At 42.7% G+C, this 22,696-nt stretch overlaps 1 protein-coding gene across 1 annotated transcript in view; it reads left to right on the forward strand.

Moving 5' to 3' along the window:
- The window catches only part of LOC141106861 (uncharacterized), a 46,656-nt gene that overhangs the window by 20,912 nt on the left and 3,048 nt on the right, over positions 1-22,696 (forward strand). Inside the window, 10 exon segments of the mRNA XM_073597790.1 lie at positions 4,375-4,545; positions 4,632-4,829; positions 4,942-5,130; positions 5,217-5,340; positions 8,643-9,848; positions 11,460-11,530; positions 17,754-17,924; positions 18,011-18,208; positions 18,321-18,512; positions 18,599-18,722. Of these exon segments, the coding sequence (XP_073453891.1) occupies positions 4,375-4,545; positions 4,632-4,829; positions 4,942-5,130; positions 5,217-5,340; positions 8,643-9,848; positions 11,460-11,530; positions 17,754-17,924; positions 18,011-18,208; positions 18,321-18,512; positions 18,599-18,722 (2,644 nt within the window).

Here is a 22,696-nt window from a genome sequence, read left to right on the forward strand (position 1 = left end):
AAATGTAAAATAATGCATTTGGGTGGCAAAAATATGAATGCAATCTATACACTGGGGGGAGAACCTCTGGGGGAATCTAGGATGGAAAAGGACCTGGGGGTCCTAGTGGATGATAGGCTCAGCAATGGCATGCAATGCCAAGCTGCTGCTAATAAAGCAAACAGAATATTGGCATGCATTAAAAGGGGGATCAACTGCAGAGATAAAACGATAATTCTCCCGCTCTACAAGACTCTGGTCCGCCCGCACCTGGAGTATGCTGTCCAGTTCTGGGCACCAGTCCTCAGGAGGGACGTACTGGAAATGGAGCGAGTACAAAGAAGGGCAACAAAGCTAATAAAGGGTCTGGAGGATCTTAGTTATGAGGAAAGGTTGCGAGCACTGAACTTATTCTCTCTGGAGAAGAGACGCTTGAGAGGGGATATGATTTCAATTTACAAATACTGTACTGGTGACCCCACAATAGGGATAAAACTTTTTCGCAGAAGAGAGTTTAATAAGACTCGTGGCCACTCATTACAATTAGAAGAAAAGAGGTTTAACCTTAAACTACGTAGAGGGTTCTTTACTGTAAGAGCGGCAAGGATGTGGAATTCCCTTCCACAGGCGGTGGTCTCAGCGGGGAGCATTGATAGCTTCAAGAAACTATTAGATAATCACCTGAATGACCGCAATATACAGGGATATGTAATGTAATACTGACACATAATCACACACATAGGTTGGACTTGATGGACTTGTGTCTTTTTTCAACCTCACCTACTATGTAACACACCAACTACTGTCTGGAGATACTTGAGCCAAGTTATGATGGTCCATTCCAAGTTTTGCTGACCACAGCCACCTCAGTCAAGTTGGCCAGGAAGAACACCTGAATGCACGCTTATCACTGCAGGAGAGCGTGTTTTCGGGTGCTGCATATCCTTTTTCTGTTTGATCTAGGGGGGAGGGGCCCAGGAGGTGGCCATCACAAAAATGATAACATAATTACGTTTTGGTGTAACTCTTCAGGTACACATGTGACCACCTTTACCTTAGATTACTGTGACATAGTACCTTGTCCGTTTGACCCTTCATGGAGATGCCATTGGTACAGTGACATCCCTGACGGTAAGGACATATATGTATGCCACACAGACAGCTACTGGGGACAGAGTTGTGGTTTCTGTGGGGGCCAGTGGGTTGGAACACAGGGCCAGACTGGGCGACCACAGAGTGCATTAGACAAAAAAGATGAAAATAGAAAGCCCCATCTCCTAACCGGAGATACCCCTGATACATACACTGACCCAGCACACAGTCAGAGGAGGAAGCGAGCAGCTCTCTCCGGAAGCTTTGACCCTCATGTGTACATAGATGTCATAAGGGTTACAAGGGGGGTCCCTGATGAGTTTAAAGCCAGGGATCAGGTAAAAGCTGGTTTTGAGTCTTTGATCCCCATAACAACTGTCAGCAAGAATGTAGATTGGATTAACTACATGTTATGGTTATGCAATAGAGTTTGTCGATCAACATACCTGTCTCCATGTGTTCATCTCTAGAGACCAGCTGACCCTCACCTGACTGCTTTTGTAACCTCTCCTCTAAGCATGGCCCCACCCCAGGCCCTATCAGGGAACCCTATATTAACCTGTGCAATGCAAGCCAGCAGTGCTGATCAACCATTGTGTGTTAGCCTCTATGTGTACTTGCTGTGTTTCCTACATCTGATTCCTGTTACCGACTTTGGCCTGTTCCCGACCATCCCTGTTTGCCTGTGACCCTGATGTTCCAGCCAGCTGCCTCCTTCCTCTTCTCCTGTAGTCTACCGTGAGCGTGAGCTGTGAGACCCTGGGGGCCGCGACCTGGAGCCAGACTGCAGCGCAGTCCATCCTTACCATTAAAGGCTCTGGTGAACACCTACTGGCTCTTAGACTCCGCGCCCTGGGGAATCTATGCTCTAGCTCCCAGTGGGATCTGTGTCAGTGATCCAGTAGACCTGCTTCCTGAACCTCCCAGGGTTCAATCCGCAGCAGTCACCCGTAGGGTCCACTACCTTGCGGTGCACTCCTGATCCCAACGGTGTGCATCTGTCACCCAGCCTCTAGGTGACCTGACACTACACATATTATAACCAACAGAGATTTGTAAATTACTCTAAAGATGCCCTCCAGGGAATTGCTGACCAGTTAGCCCCCACTTCCTACATGACATTCCAGGACCTGATGGCCTTAGACATGGTGCTAGTTGGGAAAGGAGGTGTTTTGTAAAATCATAGGAAAAAACGGGAACCTGTTGTCCATACATTCCTGATAATATTGGCCCAAATGGTAAGGTTACTCTAGCTATAAAGAAATTAGAAGATCTGTCACTGGAGTTGAAGAAGAACTCAGGTATCACAGACCCATGGGACCAATATTTTAGCTGGATGAGTGGGTGGCAGAAGGTGCTTGCCCAGATACGGGTAACAGTATTAATAATCCTGGTTCTTTTAGCCCTGATTGTATGCTGTATTCTACCTTTCGTAAAAAGTTAATGAGCAAGGCTGTAGACAATAGCACACCTACATTTCTCCACCAAGAAGAAGAGGACCTCCTTATGATGGAAGATGACAAACCCTTCACTCCTCTACAGTCACTCCCTGTCCATAACCTCACAATCCTATAGGGTTATAGGGATAGATAGCGCCTGACTGCACCTCTCCAGCTGTATTGAGGAGGGAAGTGAACAGTTGCTGCCCAATTCTATATACAGCCTAAAAGAGTTGCTGAGGAGAAGGGCCAGGCCAAAGTAGGACCTTTAGTATTAGGGACAGAAAAGAGAAAATAGTCATTTTAGGGGGGATTGTGAAGGAATGTGATGTAAATAATAATAATAATAATCTGAAAATGTCTATTTTCTTATGTGCATACATATTCTTCTCCTTACTCATTATATAAGTATACAGATTAGCTCTGTTCCTACATTTTCTCAAGATGGCGGGTACCCCTACATCCCACACATCAGAAGAACGCGGAACTGAAGATAAAACCAAGGACAGCCAAACCTCGTTATGAAGATTCTCCATCTTCTTTTCTATCTTAACCAATGAGATGTACCTATTAGACTAACATAGCAATGAGGTATTTTTGTGTATAAAACATTAGCACCGCCTTGAATAAATTAGAAGTGTAAGAAGTAACGGAGCTGAGCGTGTCTCAGAGTGTTTACTTTTATATGCATGCATATCCACACTTTCCAATTAGAGACAGCAGCAGATAACCTTGGGCTCGATTGGAGCTCTTAATCATTTCCATAACAGTGTGACCGCCCTTTTCCTTCATACCTAACATCATCTCTTCTAGGTAGACTTGTACACAGATTTTGAAGAAACTCGGCAGGTAGGTTGTTCCAAACATCTTGGAGAACAAAGCACGGATCTTCTGTGCATGTCGGCTGTTAAAGTATTTAAAAAACACTGGCTGCAGTTTGTATTTTATCCACAAGGTGGTGAACTCATGTATTGTCAGTGGAATGCAGAGACGGGAAGTGATAGAAGATACAGACAGGAAGTGATGTCATCTACAGAGAGGAAGTGATAGATGATACAGGCAGGAAGTGATGTCATCTACAGGCAGGAAGTTCCTAGAGAGAGCAACATTTGCAGGAAGTAGAGGGAGAAATTCCTTCACTCGGCAGTAGAGGAGGTAATGAGAATTGTTTTACATTTATATCCAGTAATCCCCTTCCTCCATAGTCACCGAGATGGCCTTTAAATTCAGCAGATGCTTCTACACTATTATAATATGTACACAGAAAATGTTCAACCGAGGCCTCTGGTTTATAGACCAGATACATCCTAAATCTAGAGCCATTTATCCAACTGTTTATCCAGAGCCTCTGGTTTATAGACCAGATACATCCTAAATATAGAACCATTTATCCAACTGTCCATCCAGAGACTCTGTGTTACAGAATTAGATACATGATGGACAGGAAGTGAAAGAAAGAAGTCCTAACTCTTTCCCAGTCATTTCAAGTTAAAAATGGAAGATTTTAGTAGGATTTGTTATTTAAAGGGAATTTACAATGTACAAACTAAGGAGGAACTCTGTGCAGACATTTTTCATCCCAGTACAGTCCAGATAATTCTCAGTTTATTATCCGTCTACAGAGAGGAGAGTCCTCTATAGATCACATAAATAAAGATGGAGATGGGCCAAAATCACATGACTGAAAGGATATTGGACCTCACCCTGGAGATCATCTACCTGCTGACCGGAGAGGTGAGGAGGATTCTGGGAGATCACATAATATCACTCTTATCTCTATTAATAAAACACAGACCTGACCAGAAAGGTGAGGAGGATTCTGGGAAGTCTGTAGTGATAATTGTTACTTTCTCTCTATACACAGGATTATAAAGTGGGGAGAAAAATATCTGGTGATCCGTTAACACCCAGCAGTTGTCTTCACAGGACATCACCCATCACAGTGCCTCCACCTCACTGCCTGACAACAGAGGTAACCAGTGCCAAGAAGATTCTAGAAGTCATCAAGAAGATCATTGATCTGCTGACAGGAGAGGTGAGCGATGCCGGGAATTCTGGGACATTATCCAGTAATAGACAAGGGATGTGTCTGGATGGTGACTGTATCATTGTGTGTGTCAGGTTCCTATAAGGTGTCAGGATGTCACTGTCTATTTCTCCATGGAGGAGTGGGAGTATTTAGAAGGACACAAGGATCTCTACAAGGACATCATGATGGAGAATCAACAGCTTCTCAATTATGTAAATATGAAAAACAATAATCTCCATAATGGGATTTTAATACTTACGCTGGAGATCGTCTGTCTACTGACTGGAGAGGTGAGGAGGATTCTGGGAGTGTTTATTCATTCTTAACTCTTTTATTAAAACACAGACCTGCCTTGTCATGTGAGGAGGATTCTGATATACTATTAATTGATGTATTTTACAGGACTGTACTGAAGTTATGAAGTCATCTATTGAGAATAATATAAGAGGGAGGAGTCACCACTTGTCCACAAGACAAAGAGAAAGACAAGACCCCATCACCATGCATCCACCACCCCTCCTAACCCTACAGAAAAATGAGAAGAAGATTCTAGAAGTCACCAAGAAGATCACTGAGCTGCTGACAGGAGAGGTGAGCGGTGCCGGGAATTTTGGGACATTATCCAGTAACAGACAAGGGATGTGTCTGGATGGTGACTGTATCATTGTGTGTGTCAGGTTCCTATAAGGTGTCAGGATGTCACTGTCTATTTCTCCATGGAGGAGTGGGAGTATTTAGAAGGACACAAGGATCTCTACAAGGACGTCATGATGGAGGATCAGCCGCCCCTCACATCACCGGGTAAGAGGAGACTTTATTGTAAAGGAGAGAGCAGTGCGGAGGCTCCACCTAGATCCCCCATCATCTGATAAACACATAGAAACAATGTATTCAGTCAGTGTGTGTGTTTCCTACAGAGGGATCCAGTAATGGGAACCCACCAGAGGGATGTACTCATCCTCTGTATTCCTGGGATTCCACACAGGAAGGTCACACCATCCCTAATTTATAAATATTGGGTATAGTCATCTAGAACAAAACTATCCCTCATCCTCACAGCTCAACAAGCCACCTCTTCCATATACAGAGAGGGTTTTTTATTTAGTTACACACAAAGTTTGCTGCTCATGTACAAAATAGAGATACTCACATCCTTTTGTAAAGGAAATCCTGAAAAACCCCAACTTTCCACAGCAAGAACATCATCAATGTACCCACCCCACTACTCAATGTATCATGTATATTATGCCTAACAAATTTTCAGTAACTATGAATCAGACTGAGACAGAAGTGCAGTAAAAATCACACTTTTTAATAAAATGGTACAAACAGAGCAAACGTAGTCAAAACATAGCCAGGGTTCAGTAACCAGAACGGGTAGTCAGAACAAGCCAGTGAAACACCAATCCAGAGATCAGCGTAGTAGAGGCAGCAAACAGGATCAGGAACCAGAAGGGAAGTCAACCAGGCAAAAGTCTTTAACAGGAAAACACAACAGAGACATACGGATATGTTGACAAGCCGAAGGCATAGGAGATCTGATCCAGGCAGTTTAAATAGCCTGCAGGGCTAGCAGACCAACAGGAAATGAAGACCAGGCGAGTCACTGTGGAATGAAGAGTACTGGCAATTAACCAACAGCTGAGCACTAGAGCTCTGAGAAGGGAGGGCTGAGCCCAGTCCTGACACAAATGAGGTGGAGATACTGTACACCATATGAAAGGTCCATCTCCATTCCTCAATATAACATCATGTTCCCAACCAATGAGGAGGAGATACTATACAGTGCTTTGGGTGCTCAACCTGTGGCCCTCCAGTTGTTGCAGAACTACAAGTCCCATAATGCCTCTGCATTTAGAAGCCATGCTTGTAATTGTCAGCAGCTTGCAAGGCCTCATGGGACTTGTAGTTCTGCAACAGCTGGAGGGCCACAGGTTAAGCACCCATGCACGGTGTACTACATATGAAAGATCCATGTCCATTCCTCAATATAACATTTATGTTGCCAACAAATGAGGAGGACATACTGTACACCATATGAAAGGTCCATCTCCATTCCTCAATATAATGTTATGTTCGTGTCCAATCATGGCTGATCACGATGTAAACAGGAAGAGCCATTTATCGGCTTTTACTCACTCGCGTCTGACAGACGCGAGTAGAGAAGAGCCGATCAGTGGTTCTACTGATAGGGGGGGTCTGCACAGCCCCCCGCCACGTATGCCCACACTGGACCACCAGGGATGCTGCCGGGACCACCATGTAAGCCCCCAACACATGGATGGCCAGGTATGTCTCCCCATGGCCTCCAGGGATGCCACAGTGTTCCCAATATATGCCAATCAGTACCCAGAAATGGTGCCAGTCAGTGCCCATTATGAATGCCTGCCAGATCAGTGATGCCCAGCAGTGCCACCCATCAGTGTCCATCAGTGCCACCCATAAGTACCCATCAGTGCAGCCTTTCAGTGCCGCCTATGAGTGCCCATCAGTGCCGCCTATCAATGTCCATCAGTGCTGTATACCAGTGCCATCTATCAGTGCCGCCTATCAGTGCCAATCATTAGTGCCACCTCATTGGTGTCACCTCATCAGCACCCGTCAGTGCAGCCTCACCAGTGCCCATCATTAAAGGAGAAAACTTAGTTATTTACAAAAGTTTATAACAGAAACAAAGAAAAACTTTTTGTTTTTCAAAATTTTCAGTCATTTTTTATTTGTTGTGCAAAAAATAAAAACCGCAGCAGTGATCAAATACCACCAAAAGAAAGCTCTATTTGTGGGAACAAAATGATAAATAATTTGTTTGGGTACAGTGTAGCAAGACCGCGCAATTGTCATTCAAAGTTCAACAGCGCTGAAAGCTAAAAATTGGTCTGGACAGGAAGGCGGTGTAAGTGCCTGGTATTGAAGTGGTTAAAGAATTTCTTGGGATTTTCTTGCTCTCCTCTGTTATGTGTCTTTCGTGCTCCATCTTAGCTGCCGTAATTGCACCCTTACATTTCTTGTTGCATTCTTTATAAAGTCTGAATGCTGATGATGATCCCTCAACCTTGTATTTTTTGAAGGCCTTCTCCTTTGCTTTTAAATGCATTTTTACTTTGGAGTTAAGCCATCCAGGACTTTTGTTCTCTCTTTTAAATGTATTTTCCATTGGGATGCATTGGCTAATGCCCTTATTTAATATGCTCTTAAAGCATTCATTCATATTCGTTATGTCATGTTTTCAAGAAATGAGGTGAAGGAAGGGCCATCTCCTTTCTCAATTTGCAACATGAAAGCGCTTCAATATATCAAAAGGAAACTGTTCAGCGCTCCACACACAAAGTGCACAGTGCTATGTCTCCTCTGTTTTTTTTGTGCAAAATTCTCATCCAGAAATTAATAAAACTGCTCTCAGTGCTCCACACCACCCACTATCTTCCACCTTCACATCAGAGAACTCACCGTAATTCCAGGACTCCTCGCTTACCATTGGGTCATTAGGAGCTTGTATCCATGCAGGACCACCTTCTCAGCGTCATCATTGACAACAGTGCGGCTCCTCCCCTTTTGGTCACCTTGCAGAGCTGTTGGAGTTGCTCTCTGATGTTGGCGGTATTCTATGTTCTGATTGGTAGAGAGCGCTGCAGAAGTTGATGGCATGGTAGCCATCTCTGTTGATGTTTCAGAGCCTATGATCTGAGGTGAGAAGATACCGGCAGGTATTGTATGAGATAACTGGAGAGGTGGTATAGAGGTGGTGGTCCCGGATGATCTTCCCCTTGGGGGATATAAAGGCTTAATGACCCATTGATAAGAGAGGGGTCATAAAATTCCGTTCTCCGATGTGAAGGTGGAGGATAGCGGGTGGTGTGGAGCACTGAGAACATTTTTATTAAACTCTAGAAGAGAATTTTGCACACGAGAACAGAAGAGACATAGCACTGTGCACTTTGTGTTTGGAGCTCTGGACACTTTTGCTTGGTTTGTAGTCCAATTTTTCTGTTCTAATTGTCCCCAAATCCATGCCAGAGCTCTTATAAATTATTTGGTGATGGACCAACATATATGACTCCTGAGTGGAAGGTTATAACATTTAATGTTAAATTGTTTCTCAACAGGTGGACACAATGTCCGGAATACCTCTGAGGAACATCTCATTGTATCTCCAGATTATAAAGCAGAAGATAATAACATTGTACAATATTCTCCAGGAGGAAATCCCGTTACTCCAAATATACATCCCAGACCTTCCCAATTGGGGAGATCAATGGATCCCTCTAATCCTGGGGAATCTTCTGATGGATCACACACCAAGACTATAGGATCTCACAGTAAAGATACTTCAATAGATCCATCTATTCCCAAGAGATCTTCTTCAAGCCATGAAGGAGTTCACAGAGGAGAGAGTTCATTGTCATGTTCAGAGTGCGGGAAATGTTTCATTAATAATAGAGATCTTCTAAATCATCAGAGAATTCACACTGGTGAACGTCCATATTCATGTTCAGAGTGTGGGAAATGTTTCCTTTATAATGGAGACCTTTTAATACATCAGAGAATTCACACTGGTGAGCGTCCCTATTCATGTTCAGAGTGTGGAAAATCTTTCAATGATAAACGAAACCTTGTCAATCACCAAAGAATTCACACTGGTGAGCGTCCTTATTCATGTTCAGAGTGCGGGAAATCTTTCATTTATAAAAAAGTCCTTGTTAATCACCAAAGAATTCACACTGGTGAGCGTCCCTTTTCATGTTCAGAGTGCGGAAAATCTTTCAATGTTAAAGGAGGCCTTGTTAAACACCAGAGAATTCACACTGGTGAGCGTCCTTATTCATGTTCAGAGTGCGGGAAATCTTTCATTCATAAAGAAGGCCTTGTTAAACACCAGAGAAGTCACACGGGTGAGCATCTTTATTCATGTTCAGAGTGCGGGAAATCTTTCATTTATAAAGGAGACCTAGTTATACACCAGAGAATTCACACGGATGAGCGCCCTTTTTCATGTTCAGAGTGCGGGAAATCTTTCATTCATAAAGGAGGCCTTGTTAAACACCAGAGAAGTCACACAGGTGAGCATCTTTATTCGTGTTCAGAGTGCGGGAAATCTTTCATTTATAAAGCAGACCTAGTTATACACCAGAGAATTCACACGGGTGAGCGTCCTTACTCATGTTTAGAGTGCGGAAAATCTTTCACAGCAAAACGATATTTCGTTAAACACCAGAGAACTCACACTGGTGAGCGTCCTTAATCATGTGCAGGGTGCGGGAAATGTTTTTATCACAAAATATCACTTGTTGCACACCAGAAAATTCACACAAGCTAACAACCTTTTTCATATTCATATTTTGAGGGCGGGGCAACAATAATTTTTTTTTCTGGTACACTTTGGTTTGGGGCACCTGGAATTGAATTCCTGTAATATGACCCACTAAACACAGTGCTGACTCGGCCCCGCACTCACACAGACCACACCATACAACTAAACTGTGTTAATACATGGTCAGATATGACAATACATGGCCTCCGGTGCCTCTTCTGGCTTGCCTGCGCAATCGGGGAGTCGGAGAATGATTCTGCCGGCGGCAGTGGTTTACCATAGAGCTGGCCGTGGACCAGATGTTCCCTGGCCATCTCTATGACCCTCCGAGGCTGGAAGCGACGTCATGACGTCACTTCCCGGAGCCAGCAGATATAAACATTGCCGTTTTTTTGCCAGAAAGCCTGAGATTTTTTTTTATCTCAGGCTTTCCAGCACAGAGATGAGATGTGGGGACTTATAGACCTCAGATCTCTCTGTAAGGAGGATCTTTCATGCCCTGTTCCTATTACAAGGGATGTTTACATTCATTTTAAAAGGAATAAAAGTAATACAAAAAATGAAATGGAAAGATTAAAAAAATAAAATCAAAAATAAAAGAAACAATAAAAAAAAATGTTTTAAGTGCCCCCACCCCCTCGTGATCGCATGCAGAAGTGAACGCATAGGTAAGTTGCGCCCGCATAAGTAAACGCCATTCAAACCACACATGTGAGGTATCGCCATGAACTTTAGAGTGAGAGCAATAATTCTAGCACAAGAAATCCTCTGTAAAAAATTAAAGCTTAGCCTATGGAGATTTTTAAGTACCAAAAATTAGCACCATTCCACGAGTGTGCGCAAATTTAAAGCGTGACATATTGAGTATCTATTTACCATTATCTTACACATTATACGAAAAAATTGGGGTTAATAATATGGTTTTTTTTGGGGGGGGGGTTTATTCATTAAAGTGAATTTTTCCTCCAAAAAATTGCTGCCCAAATAGCATGTGACATAACAAATGGCAATGATCGCTATTTTATTTGCTAGGGTCTCTGCTAAAAAATATATATATATAATGTTTTGGAGTTCTGAGTCATTTTCTTGCAAGAAAATTATGATTTTTACATGTAGGAGAGAAATGTCAGAATTGGCCTGGGTGGCAAGCAGTTAAGACAGATAAAGCTTTCTTTTGGTTGTGTTTTTGTTTACTCTGTAATAGAAAAAAAAAAAGTTTTCCTTCATTTTCTGTTGCAAATAAATCATCTTTCTTCAAAATGTATTCTGCTATATTTCTTTTCTAAAATAAAAAAAATAATCAGTATGTATTATTTAGTCTGTGTGACAGTTTTACAGTCTAAAAACTATGATAGAAATTTCTGAAAATCGATCAGTCCTGAGGTTCTGATGGCCTATCTAGTTTCCTGAGGCCCTTAAATGACAGGACAGTACAAGTACCCACCAAATGACCTATTCTTGGAAAGTGTACACCACAAAGTATTTAGTAAGAGACATGGTGAGTTTTTTGGAAGTTGTAATTTTTCACCACAAGTTTGGGAAAAATTAAGAAAGTAAATTCAATTTTATTTTATTTTACAAAGTTGTCATTTTAACTATTTCTCACTTACAGCATGGGCATACTTAAAATTACACCCTGAAACACATTCTACTGCCCTTCCTCAGTATGAGAATACCACATGTGTGAGTTTTTTGTTGCTTTTATGCATAGAGGGGCCCAAAATCCAAGGAGCACTTTCAGGCTTTCTAGGGGCATAAATTGCGCATCTAACTTTCTGTTTAACAATTCTTGAGGCTCTAACGTTACAGAACAGTTGAAACACCCCAAAACTGACCCAATTTTGCAAAGTACATCCTCCAGCATATTTATTTGGAGGTATGGTGAGTCTTTAGAAACACTTTTTTGCCACAAGGTTTTGGAAAATGTTTTTTTTTACATATAGCTGTCAATTAACAAGATATTTTTCAAACAGCATGGGCATATTTAGAATTTACCCCCTCCCCACAAAAAATAAACACTCTGCTATTCCTCCTGAGCATGGGGATACCACATATAGGAGATTTTTTTTGCAGTCTAGTCACATAGAGGGACCCAAAATCCAAGGAGCGCCTTCAAGCTTTCAATAATCATAAATTAGGCATCTGTGTTTGGGGACCCGGGTCCTGCCCCAGAGGACATGTATCAATGGAAAAAAAAGTTTTAAAAACGGCCTTTTTTTCGGGAGCAGTGATTTTAATAAAGCTTAAAGTGAAACAATGAAAGTGAAATATCCCTCTTAATTTCGTACCTGGGGGATGTCTATAGTATGCCTGTAAAGTAGTGCATGTTTATCATGTTTATAACAGTCTGAGAGAAAAATGAAAAAAGGAAAAAAAAGTCATTTAAAAGTACTAGCGCTGGTGCCAGCTATTAAAGTGGTTGTAAACCCTTACAGACCACTTTGACCTACAGGTAAGCCGAGATTAAGGCTTACCTCTAGGTCCAAGAAATATCTCCTAAACCTACACAGTTTAGGAGATATTTCCAAAAAGACAGACACCGCTGTCTATGGCGCATACGGCGTAGACAGCGGCGCGCTGGCGCACTGAGCGTGCCGCTGCTAACGGCGATATGCCGTTAATGGCGGCTCCCGCACGCATGGGCGGGAGTGACGTCATTGCGGCTCTGGCCAATCACAGCGCTGGAGCTACGATAGAAGAAAGAAGATAGACGCTCCGTACCAGAGGGGACAGCAGTGACATCGCAGGCTCCTTTGTCAGGTAAGTGACACATAATGGGCTACTATGCGATGCATAGTAGCCCATTAGGCTTTACCTTTTCAGGGAAAGCCTAATCAGGGTTTACTTCCTCTTTAATGAATTGTCGGTCCCGCCAATACACATAAAAGTCATTGAAAGTCATTGAAAAAAAAAATGGCATGGGGTTCCCCCAAAAAAGCCATACCAGACCTGAAGGGTCTGGTATGGATTTTAAGGGGAACTCCGTGCCAAAATTTCAAAAAAATTGGCGTGGGGTTTCCCCAAAAATCCACACCAGACCCTTATCCGAGCATGCAACCTGGCAGGCCGCAGGAAAAGAGGGGGGGACGAGAGAGCGCCCCCCCTTCCTGAACCGTACCAGGCCACATGCCCTCACCATGGAGAGGATGCCCCCATGTTGATGGGGACAAGGGCCTCATCCCCACCACCCTTGCCCGGTGGTTGTGGGGGTCTGCGGGTGGGGGGCTTATCGGAATCTGGAAGCCCCTTTAACAAAGGGGACACCTAGATCCCGGCCCCCCATGTGAATTGGTAAGGGGTACATTGTACCCCTACCATTTCACAAAAAGAAAGTGTCAAAATGTTAAAAAACCACAGGAGACCGCTTGGGACAGGTCCTTTATTAAAAATAAAAAAATAAACAAGAGATTCCAGCGATGTAATGCAATAAATCCATGCTCCTACTCCAGCGATGTAATCCAATTCTCGATCAACAGCGATGGATGATCTACAGCGAGGGATGATCTCCAGCGAGGAACACGCACAGGATCCTGCCTCCACCGGAGGCACCCAGCCAATGACGCGGTGCCAGCTTGACAGCTCTTATGTAGCTGAGGGTGGGGCCACCCGTCACGTGACCCCAACCCCCTCTAAAAGGGGAAACGCTGGGGTTTCCCAGTGACGTGTACTGGTGCCTCCGCCCCCTCTGATGCAATGCAAGATTCCCATTGTATCAGAGGGGGGCGGGGTCACCCGTACACGTCACTGGGAAACCGCAGCGTTTCCCTTTGTCAGAGGGGGACGGGGTCACGTCACGGGTGGCCCCGCCCTCAGCTACATATTTTTTTTATTTTTAATAAAGGACTTGTCCCAAGCCGTCTCCTGTGGCTTTCTTTTTGTGAAATGGTAGGGGTACAATGTACCCCTTACCAATTCTCATAGGGGGGCCGGGATCTGGATGTTTCCTTTGTTAAAGGGGGCTTCCAGATTTTGATAAGCCCCCCGCCCACAGACCCCCACAACCACAGGACAAGGGTTGTGGGGATGAGGTCCTTGTCCCCATCAACATAGGGACATCCTCCCCATGTTGAGGGCATGTGGCCTGGTACGGTTCAGGAGGGGGGGCGCTCTCTCATCCCCCCCTCTTCTGCAGCCTGCCAGGTTGCGTGCTCGGATAAGGGTCTGGTGTGGATTTTTGGGGGAACCCCACGACATTAATTTTTTTTAATTTTGGCGCGGAGTTCCCCTTAAAATCCATACCAGACCTGAAGGGCCTGGTAATGGAATTTTTGGGGGACCCCCCACGCATTTTTATTTTTTATCTTTCAATGACTTTCAATGACTTTTATGTGTATTGTCGGGACGGACAATTCATTAATAGACGGCACTAGCCCTAGTACTTTTAAATGACTTTTTTTTCCTTTAGAAATGTCATTTTGCTCTTGGACTGTTATAAACACGGGAAACATGCGCTACTTTACAGGCATACTATAGACAACCCCCAGGTATGAAATTTAAAGGAATATTTACCTTTTATTGTTTCACTTTAAGCATTATTAAAATCACTGCTCCCGAAAAAACGGTTGTTTTTAAAACTTTTTTTTGCATTGATACATGTCACCTGGGGCAGGATCCGGGTCCCCAAACACTTTTTATGACAATAACTTGCATATTAACCTTTAAAATTAGCACTTTTGGTTTTTCATGTTCGTGTCCAATAAACTTAAATGGTGTTCGCGTGTTCGAACAAATTTTTTGCCTGTACACATGTTCTGGATGCAAACCAAACAGGGGGGTGTTCGGCCCATCCCTAAGGGTGACAGAGCTACGAGGCTCAAATAAGTATGGGAGCCTATTGTAACAGAAAGAAGCACGGTAGCCAACAGCTAGGTAACAGGTAACTGCCAGAGACATAGTCACAATGAGCCAGGGTCATACATAGTAAGGCAGAGAGAAGCATAGTCAGGAAGCAGGCTAAGGTCAGTCCTAGGAAAGCAGGCAGAGCAAGGTCCAGTAGCAAACTGGGGTCAGTATCAGGAAAGCAGGCAAAGCGTAGTCAGTACTGAGTTGAGGTCAATATCTAGCAAGGTCAGGAGCAAGCTGGGTCAGCAACTAGAAGTCTCAGCAAAATCAGGAACAAAGGTCACAGGGAAGCTGAAGGACACCCAGTGATTAGCACACATCAAGACCTCCTTTACATAAGCATCTTGGCGCTATTCCCAAGATTGGGTTGTGTAAGCGTCGACATGTCAGTGCATGTTGGTTAGTGGCCCAAGTTCATCTGTATGCTGAAATATGTGCACAAGCATTAGCTGCATGAGAATGAACATCAGCTGTATTAGTTTCCTGGTAGGGGCCCAAAATCCAAAGAGCACCTTTAGACTTGCAAAGGGCATAACTAGGCATTTCATTTCCTGACTACTTATTATATTTTGAAAGCCTTGGTTCCTGGCGATTAGGAAGTTTGTTGCTGGCTGCATTAATCTACTGACATTGTCATTGGTGTGGCAGTGATCAGAAACACTATTGCTGGCTTACAATGGTCTGGCAACACAGGCACTGGTGTGTCTAGGGACCAGGAAGACTGTTACTGACTTATACTGGTCTGATAACACTGGGACTGGTTTTGCTACAATTAAGGATGCTTTTGCTGGTCGCACTGGCCTGATGACACTGGAACTGGTGTGACAGTGATCAGGAACTGTTGCTGTCTTAAACTAGTCTGGCAACACTGGGGCTGGTGTGGTAGCAATCAGGAACACTGTTGTCAATTATAAGGGCTCCCACCAGTCCTCCAGGGGGTTCCCAACTCAACATACCTCCCGTGCCCATTATGAGGGTTCCCACCAGTCTTCCAGGGGGATCCCAACTCGACACACTTCCTGTGCTCATTATTAAGGATTCCTGCCATAATGCACTCCTCCACTAAATTCTGCACACCTCCAATGTCCATTATGATAGTTCCCACCAGTCCTCCAGTGGGATCCCAACTCGACACACTTCCTGTGCTCATTATGAAGGATTCCTGCCATAATGCATTCCTCCTCTAAATTCTGCACACCTCCAATGTCCATTATGAGGGTTCCCACCAGTCCTCCAGGGGGGTCCCAACTCTGCACATCTCCTGTGCTCATTATGAATAGGTTCCATAATCCCTACACATCCGTCTCTGCACACAGCCATTTTTATAAATAAAACTCTTTAAAAATCTACAGACAGTGACAGGACAGAAAAGAACCCACCCAAAGCATATATCTAAAATAATTCCCTAAGAAAAAGTTTTTATGCAAACTCTTACAAGCTTAAGACTTTTTGTGTATCTGGCATAATTTAAGGATATAGTTTTTGCAAAGTTTTTGTTGTAATCTGTATGCCATACTTGGGTACAAATGTAAGGCCTGGCACCATTGAGCTAATGAGCAAATTCCATCCTGAAGCTTGAAATACGCAACTCTGGATAAACCACAGGACTTTTACAGGTCCCATGCATTACTATTTATTATGACTAAAACTATTTACTGTATATTTATTGGGTGTAATTGTGAAAAACACAGTGCTTTTCACAATTACACCCAGCAGCAATGGAGTTATTTGATTTCATAAACGAAAAAAGAGTTAACACAGAGGAGATTTTCTCACAAAGTGCACCTAATGCAGACACTGAATATAATATATATCTAATGGACACATAAAAAAATGTCAATTCAATAAAACATACACAATGCTGTTCACTATAGATATGCAGTAATGTGCAAAATGTATAGGCAGTTCAGAAATAAAAATGCTGTAAATGAAGAATGCTTTCAGAAATAGAAGTGTTAATAGTTTATTTTTAATAAATGAACAAACTGGAAAGTAAATGAACAGAGGAGAAATCCAAATCCAATCCATATTTGGTGTGACCGCCCTTTTCCTTCATACCTAACATCATCTCTTCTAGGTAGACTTGTACACAGATTTTGAAGAAACTCGGCAGGTAGGTTGTTCCAAACATCTTAGAGAACAAAGCACGGATCTTCTGTGCATGTCGGCTGTTAAAGTATTTAAAAAACACTGGCTGCAGTTTGTATTTTATCCACAAGGTGGTGAACTCATGTATTGTCAGTGGAATGCAGAGATGGGAAGTGATAGAAGATACAGACAGGAAGTAATGTCATCTACAGACAGGAAGTGATAGAAGATACAGGCAGGAAGTGATGTCATCTACAGGCAGGAAGTTCCTAGAGAGAGCAACATTTGCAGGAAGTAGAGAGAGAAATTCCTTCACTCGGCAGCAGAGGAGGTAATGAGAATTGTTTTACATTTATATCCAGTAATCCCCTTCCTCCATAGTCACCGAGATGGCCTTTAAATTCAGCAGATGCTTCTACACTATTATAATATGTACACAGAAAATGTCCATCCAAGGCCTCTGGTTTATGGATCAGATACATCCTAAATATAGAACCATTTATCCAACTGTTTATCCAGAGCCTCTGTGTTACAGAATTAGATACATGATGGACAGGAAGTGAAAGAAAGAAGTCCTAACTCTTCCCCAGTCATTTCAAGTTAAAAATGGAAGATTTTGGTAGGATTTGTTATTTAAAGGGAATTTACAATGTACAAACTCTGGAGGAACTCTGTGCAGACATTATTCATCCCAGTACAGTCCAGATAATTCTCAGATTATTATCCATCTACAGAGAGGAGAGTCTTGTATAGATCATATAAATAAAGATGGAGATGGGCCAAAATCACATGACTGAAAGGATATTGGACCTCACCCTGGAGATCATCTACCTGCTGACCGGAGAGGTGAGGAGGATTCTGGGAGATCACATAATATCTCTCTTATCTCTATTAATAAAACACAGACCTGACCAGAAAGGTGAGGAGGATTCTGGGAAGTCTGTAGTGATAATTGTTACTTTCTCTCTATACACAGGATTATAAAGTGGGGAGAAAAGTATCTGGTGATCCGTTAACACCCAGCAGTCGTCTTCACAGGACATCACCCATCACAGTGCCTCTACCTCACTGCCTGACAACAGAGGTAACCAGTGCCAAGAAGATTCTAGAAGTCATCAAGAAGATCACTGATCTGCTGACAGGAGAGGTGAGCGGTGCTGGGAATTCTGGGACATTATCCAGTAACAGACAAGGGATGTGTCTGGATGGTGACTGTATCATTGTGTGTGTCAGGTTCCTATAAGGTGTCAGGATGTCACTGTCTATTTCTCCATGGAGGAGTGGGAGTATTTAGAAGGACACAAGGATCTCTACAAGGACGTCATGATGGAGAATCAACAGCTTCTCAATTATGTAAATATGAAAAACAATAATCTCCATAATGGGATTTTAATACTTACGCTGGAGATCGTCTGTCTACTGACTGGAGAGGTGAGGAGGATTCTGGGAGTGTTTATTCATTCTTAAGTCTTTTATTAAAACACAGACCTGCCTTGTCATGTGAGGATGATTCTGATATACTATTAATTGATGTATTTTACAGGACTGTACTGAAGTTATGAAGTCATCTATTGAGAATTATATAAGAGGGAGGAGTCACCACTTGTCCACAAGACAAAGAGAAAGACAAGACCCCATCACCATGCATCCACCACCCCTCCTAACTCTACAAAAAAATAATGAGAAGAAGATTCTAGAAGTCACCAACAAGATCACTGAGCTGCTGACAGGAGAGGTGAGCGGTGCCGGGAATTCTGGGATATTATCCAGTAACAGACAAGGGATGTGTCTGGATGGTGACTGTATCATTGTGTGTGTCAGGTTCCTATAAGGTGTCAGGATATCACTGTCTATTTCTCCATGGAGGAGTGGGAGTATTTAGAAGGACACAAGGATCTCTACAAGGACGTCATGATGAAGAATCAGCCGCCCCTCACATCACCGGGTAAGAGGAGACTTTATTGTAAAGGAGAGAGCAGTGCGGAGGCTCCACCTAGATCCCCCATCATCTGATAAACACATAGAAACAATGTATTCAGTCAGTGTGTGTGTTTCCTACAGATGGATCCAGTAATGGGAACCCACCAGAAGATGTCCTCATCCTCTGTATTCCTGGGATTCCACACAGGAAGGTCACACCATCCCTAATTTATATATATTGGGTATAGTCATCTAGAACAAAACTATCCCTCATCCTCACAGCTCAACAAGGCACCTCTTCCATATACAGAGAGGGTTTTTTATTTAGTTACACACAAAGTTTGCTGCTCATGTACAAAATAGAGATACTCACATCCTTCTGTAAAGGAAATCCTGAGAAACCCCAACTGTCCACAGCAAGATCATCAATGTACCCACCCCACTACTCAATGTATCATGTATGTTGTGCCTAACAAATTTTCAGTAACTATGAATCAGACTGAGACAGAAGTGCAGTAAAAATCACACTTTTTAATAAAATGGTACAAACAGAGCAAACGTAGTCAAAACATAGCCAGGGTTCAGTAACCAGAGCGGGTAGTCAGAACAAGCCAGTGAAACAGCAATCCAGAGATCAGCGTAGCAGAGGCAGCAAACAGGATCAGGAACCAGAAGGGAAGTCAACCAGGCAAAAGTCTTTAACAGGAAAACACAGCAGAGACTATACGGATATGTTGACAAGCCGAAGGCATAGGAGATCTGATCCAGGCAGTTTAAATAGCCTGCAGGGCTAGCAGACCAACAGGAAATGAAGACCAGGCGAGTCACTGTGGAATGAAGAGTACTGGCAATTAACCAACAGCTGAGCACTAGAGCTCTGAGAAGGGAGGGCTGAGCCCAGTCCTGACACAAATGAGGTGGAGATACTGTACACCATATGAAAGGTCCATCTCCATTCCTCAATATAACATCATGTTCCCAACAAATGAGGAGGAGATACTGTACACCATATGAAAGGTCCATCTCCATTCCTCAATATAACGTCATGTTCCCAACAAATGAGGAGGAGATACTGTACACCATATGAAAGGTCCATCTCCATTCCTCAATATAATGTCATGTTCCCAACAAATGAGGAGGAGATACTGTACAGTGCTTTGGGTGCTCAACCTGTGGCCCTCCAGCTGTTGCAGAACTACAAGTCCCATAATGCCTCTGCATGTAGAAGCCATGCTTGTAATTGTCAGCAGCTTGCAAGGCCTCATGGGACTTGTAGTTCTGCAACAGCTGGAGGGCCACAGGTTAAGCACCCATGCACAGTGTACATCATATGAAAGATCCATGTCCATTCCTCAATATAACATTTATGTTGCCAACAAATGAGGAGGAGATACTGTACACCATATGAAAGGACCATCTCCATTCCTCAATATAATGTCATGTTCCCAACAAATGAGGAGGAGATACTATACACCATATGAAAGGCCCATCTCCATTCCTCAATATAATGTCATGTTCGTGTCCAATCACGGCTGATCACGATGTAAACAGGACGAGCCATTTATCAAGAATAAATAATGATATTTGAAGCGATTCACAATGTGCATGAAAATGAATATATAAGAATAAATATAAATAGTCAAATAAATCCAGCGGTGAGTAAAAATTCCTATAAAATCCAGCAATCAAAATAGTGTAAAATTATAAAAAATTAGTGACACCAAATGTGTAAAAAATCCACATAAAAAAAATTTTATGAGCAGAGCATGTGGATACCCCATTTTTGTGATATCATGGGGCACTGGTCAATTATCAAACCCATTAGAGACAATGCTTTGCCATACACTCCCTCTGTGAGATGTTATACCAATTGTGACCACTGGAGGGAGTTGAAGAATTAAACGTGATTAGAGATATCAATATATATATTTTTTTACTTTTTACACACTGCGTTTTTTACACATTGAATCATGGTTTTGATAAACCAACGATATTCATATGAATTACATGTCTAATAAAAGTAGGTTTTAACAGGATTGAAGTTTATGCAGGAAGCAGAATGATGACAAACTCATGCTGTAGCCATGGCAACCACTCTGCTGTTGTGCTATAAAGCTGAGTCCGTCAGAGCTGGTATTATCCTTGAAAAAGTCACGTGACTGTGATGTAACGCGTGGGAGGAGCCAAGGAAGCTCTGTGCAGATCAGCAGTTTCTGTCTAAGGCGGCTGACTGCTATAGTAAAACCTGCATATGCCTTATCATTATAAGGCACACGTGAGTGGATTGAAGTTTGCCTGTGTACCTTGGTATCCTAATTATTGCACAATGATTGTTTTTTTCTCTTATCTGCCTGTTTATGATTCTCACATTGGTTGTGAATAGAAGCAAAAAACACATTGTTACTATGAAGGTCAATGAGCACCTTAATTAAGCAAGTGTTTTTAAACAGCTTTGCTAGTGATCAAAAGCTCTATACCAATCAGGATTCTACACCTGTATAATTGAACCTTCTGAATACATCCCTATATATTTATTTTTATGTGGATTTTTTATGTGAATTTTTTACACATTTGGTGTCACTAATTTTTTATAATTTTACACTATTTTGATTGCTGGATTTTATAGGAATTTTTACTCACCGCTGGATTTATTTGACTATTTATATTTATTCTTATATATTCATTTTCATGCACATTGTGAAGCGCTTCAAATATCATTATTTATTCTTTTTAAGTGACTCTGAAAACACTCTCTTTTGATAGCAGCCTCACTTGGTTTTATGTGTAATTATCAGCTATTTAGCATCACAGCGCTTTGTGTTTTATATATATAAGAGCCATTTATCGGCTTTTACTCACTCGCGTCTGACAGACGCGAGTAGAGAAGAGCCGATCAGTGGCTCTACTGATAGGGGGGGGTCTGCACAGCCCCCCGCCACGTATGCCCACACTGGACCACCAGGGATGCTGCTGGGACCAACATGTAAGCCCCCAACACATGGATGGCCAGGTATGTCTCCCCATGGCCTCCAGGGATGCCACAGTGTTCCCAATATATGCCAATCAGTACCCAGAAATGGTGCCAGTCAGTGCCCATTATGAATGCCTGCCAGATCAGTGATGCCCAGCAGTGCCACCCATCAGTGTCCATCAGTGCCACCCATAAGTACCCATCAGTGCAGCCTTTCAGTGCCGCCTATGAGTGCCCATCAGTGCCGCCTATCAATGTCCATCAGTGCTGCATACCAGTGCCATCTATCAGTGCCGCCTATCAGTGCCAATCATCAGTGCCACCTCATTGATGTCACCTCATCAGCGCCTGTCAGTGCAGCCTCACCAGTGCCCATCATTAAAGGAGAAAACTTAGTTATTTACAAAAGTTTATAACAGAAACAAAGAAAAACTTTTTGTTTTTCAAAATTTTCAGTCATTTTTTATTTGTTGTGCAAAAAATAAAAACCGCAGCAGTGATCAAATACCACCAAAAGAAAGCTCTATTTGTGGGAACAAAATGATAAATAATTTGTTTGGGTACAGTGTAGCAAGACTGCGCAATTGTCATTCAAAGTTCGACAGCGCTGAAAGCTAAAAATTGGTCTGGACAGGAAGGCGGTGTAAGTGCCCGGTATTGAAGTGGTTAAAGACTTTCTTGGGATTTTCTTGCTCTCCTCTGTTATGTGTCTTTCGTGCTCCATCTTAGCTGCCGTAATTGCACCCTTACATTTCTTGTTGCATTCTTTATAAAGTCTGAATGCTGATGATGATCCCTCAACCTTGTATTTTTTGAAGGCCTTCTCCTTTGCTTTTAAATGCATTTTTACTTTGGAGTTAAGCCATCCAGGACTTTTGTTCTCTCTTTTAAATGTATTTTCCATTGGGATGCATTGGCTAATGTCCTTATTTAATATGCTCTTAAAGCATTCATTCATATTCATTATGTCATGTTTTCAAGAAATGAGGTGAAGGAAGGGCCATCTCCTTTCTCAATTTGCAACATGA

The sequence above is a fragment of the Aquarana catesbeiana genome, linkage group LG08 (assembly GCF_042186555.1).
Source record: "Aquarana catesbeiana isolate 2022-GZ linkage group LG08, ASM4218655v1, whole genome shotgun sequence".
NCBI lineage: Eukaryota > Metazoa > Chordata > Amphibia > Anura > Ranidae > Aquarana > Aquarana catesbeiana.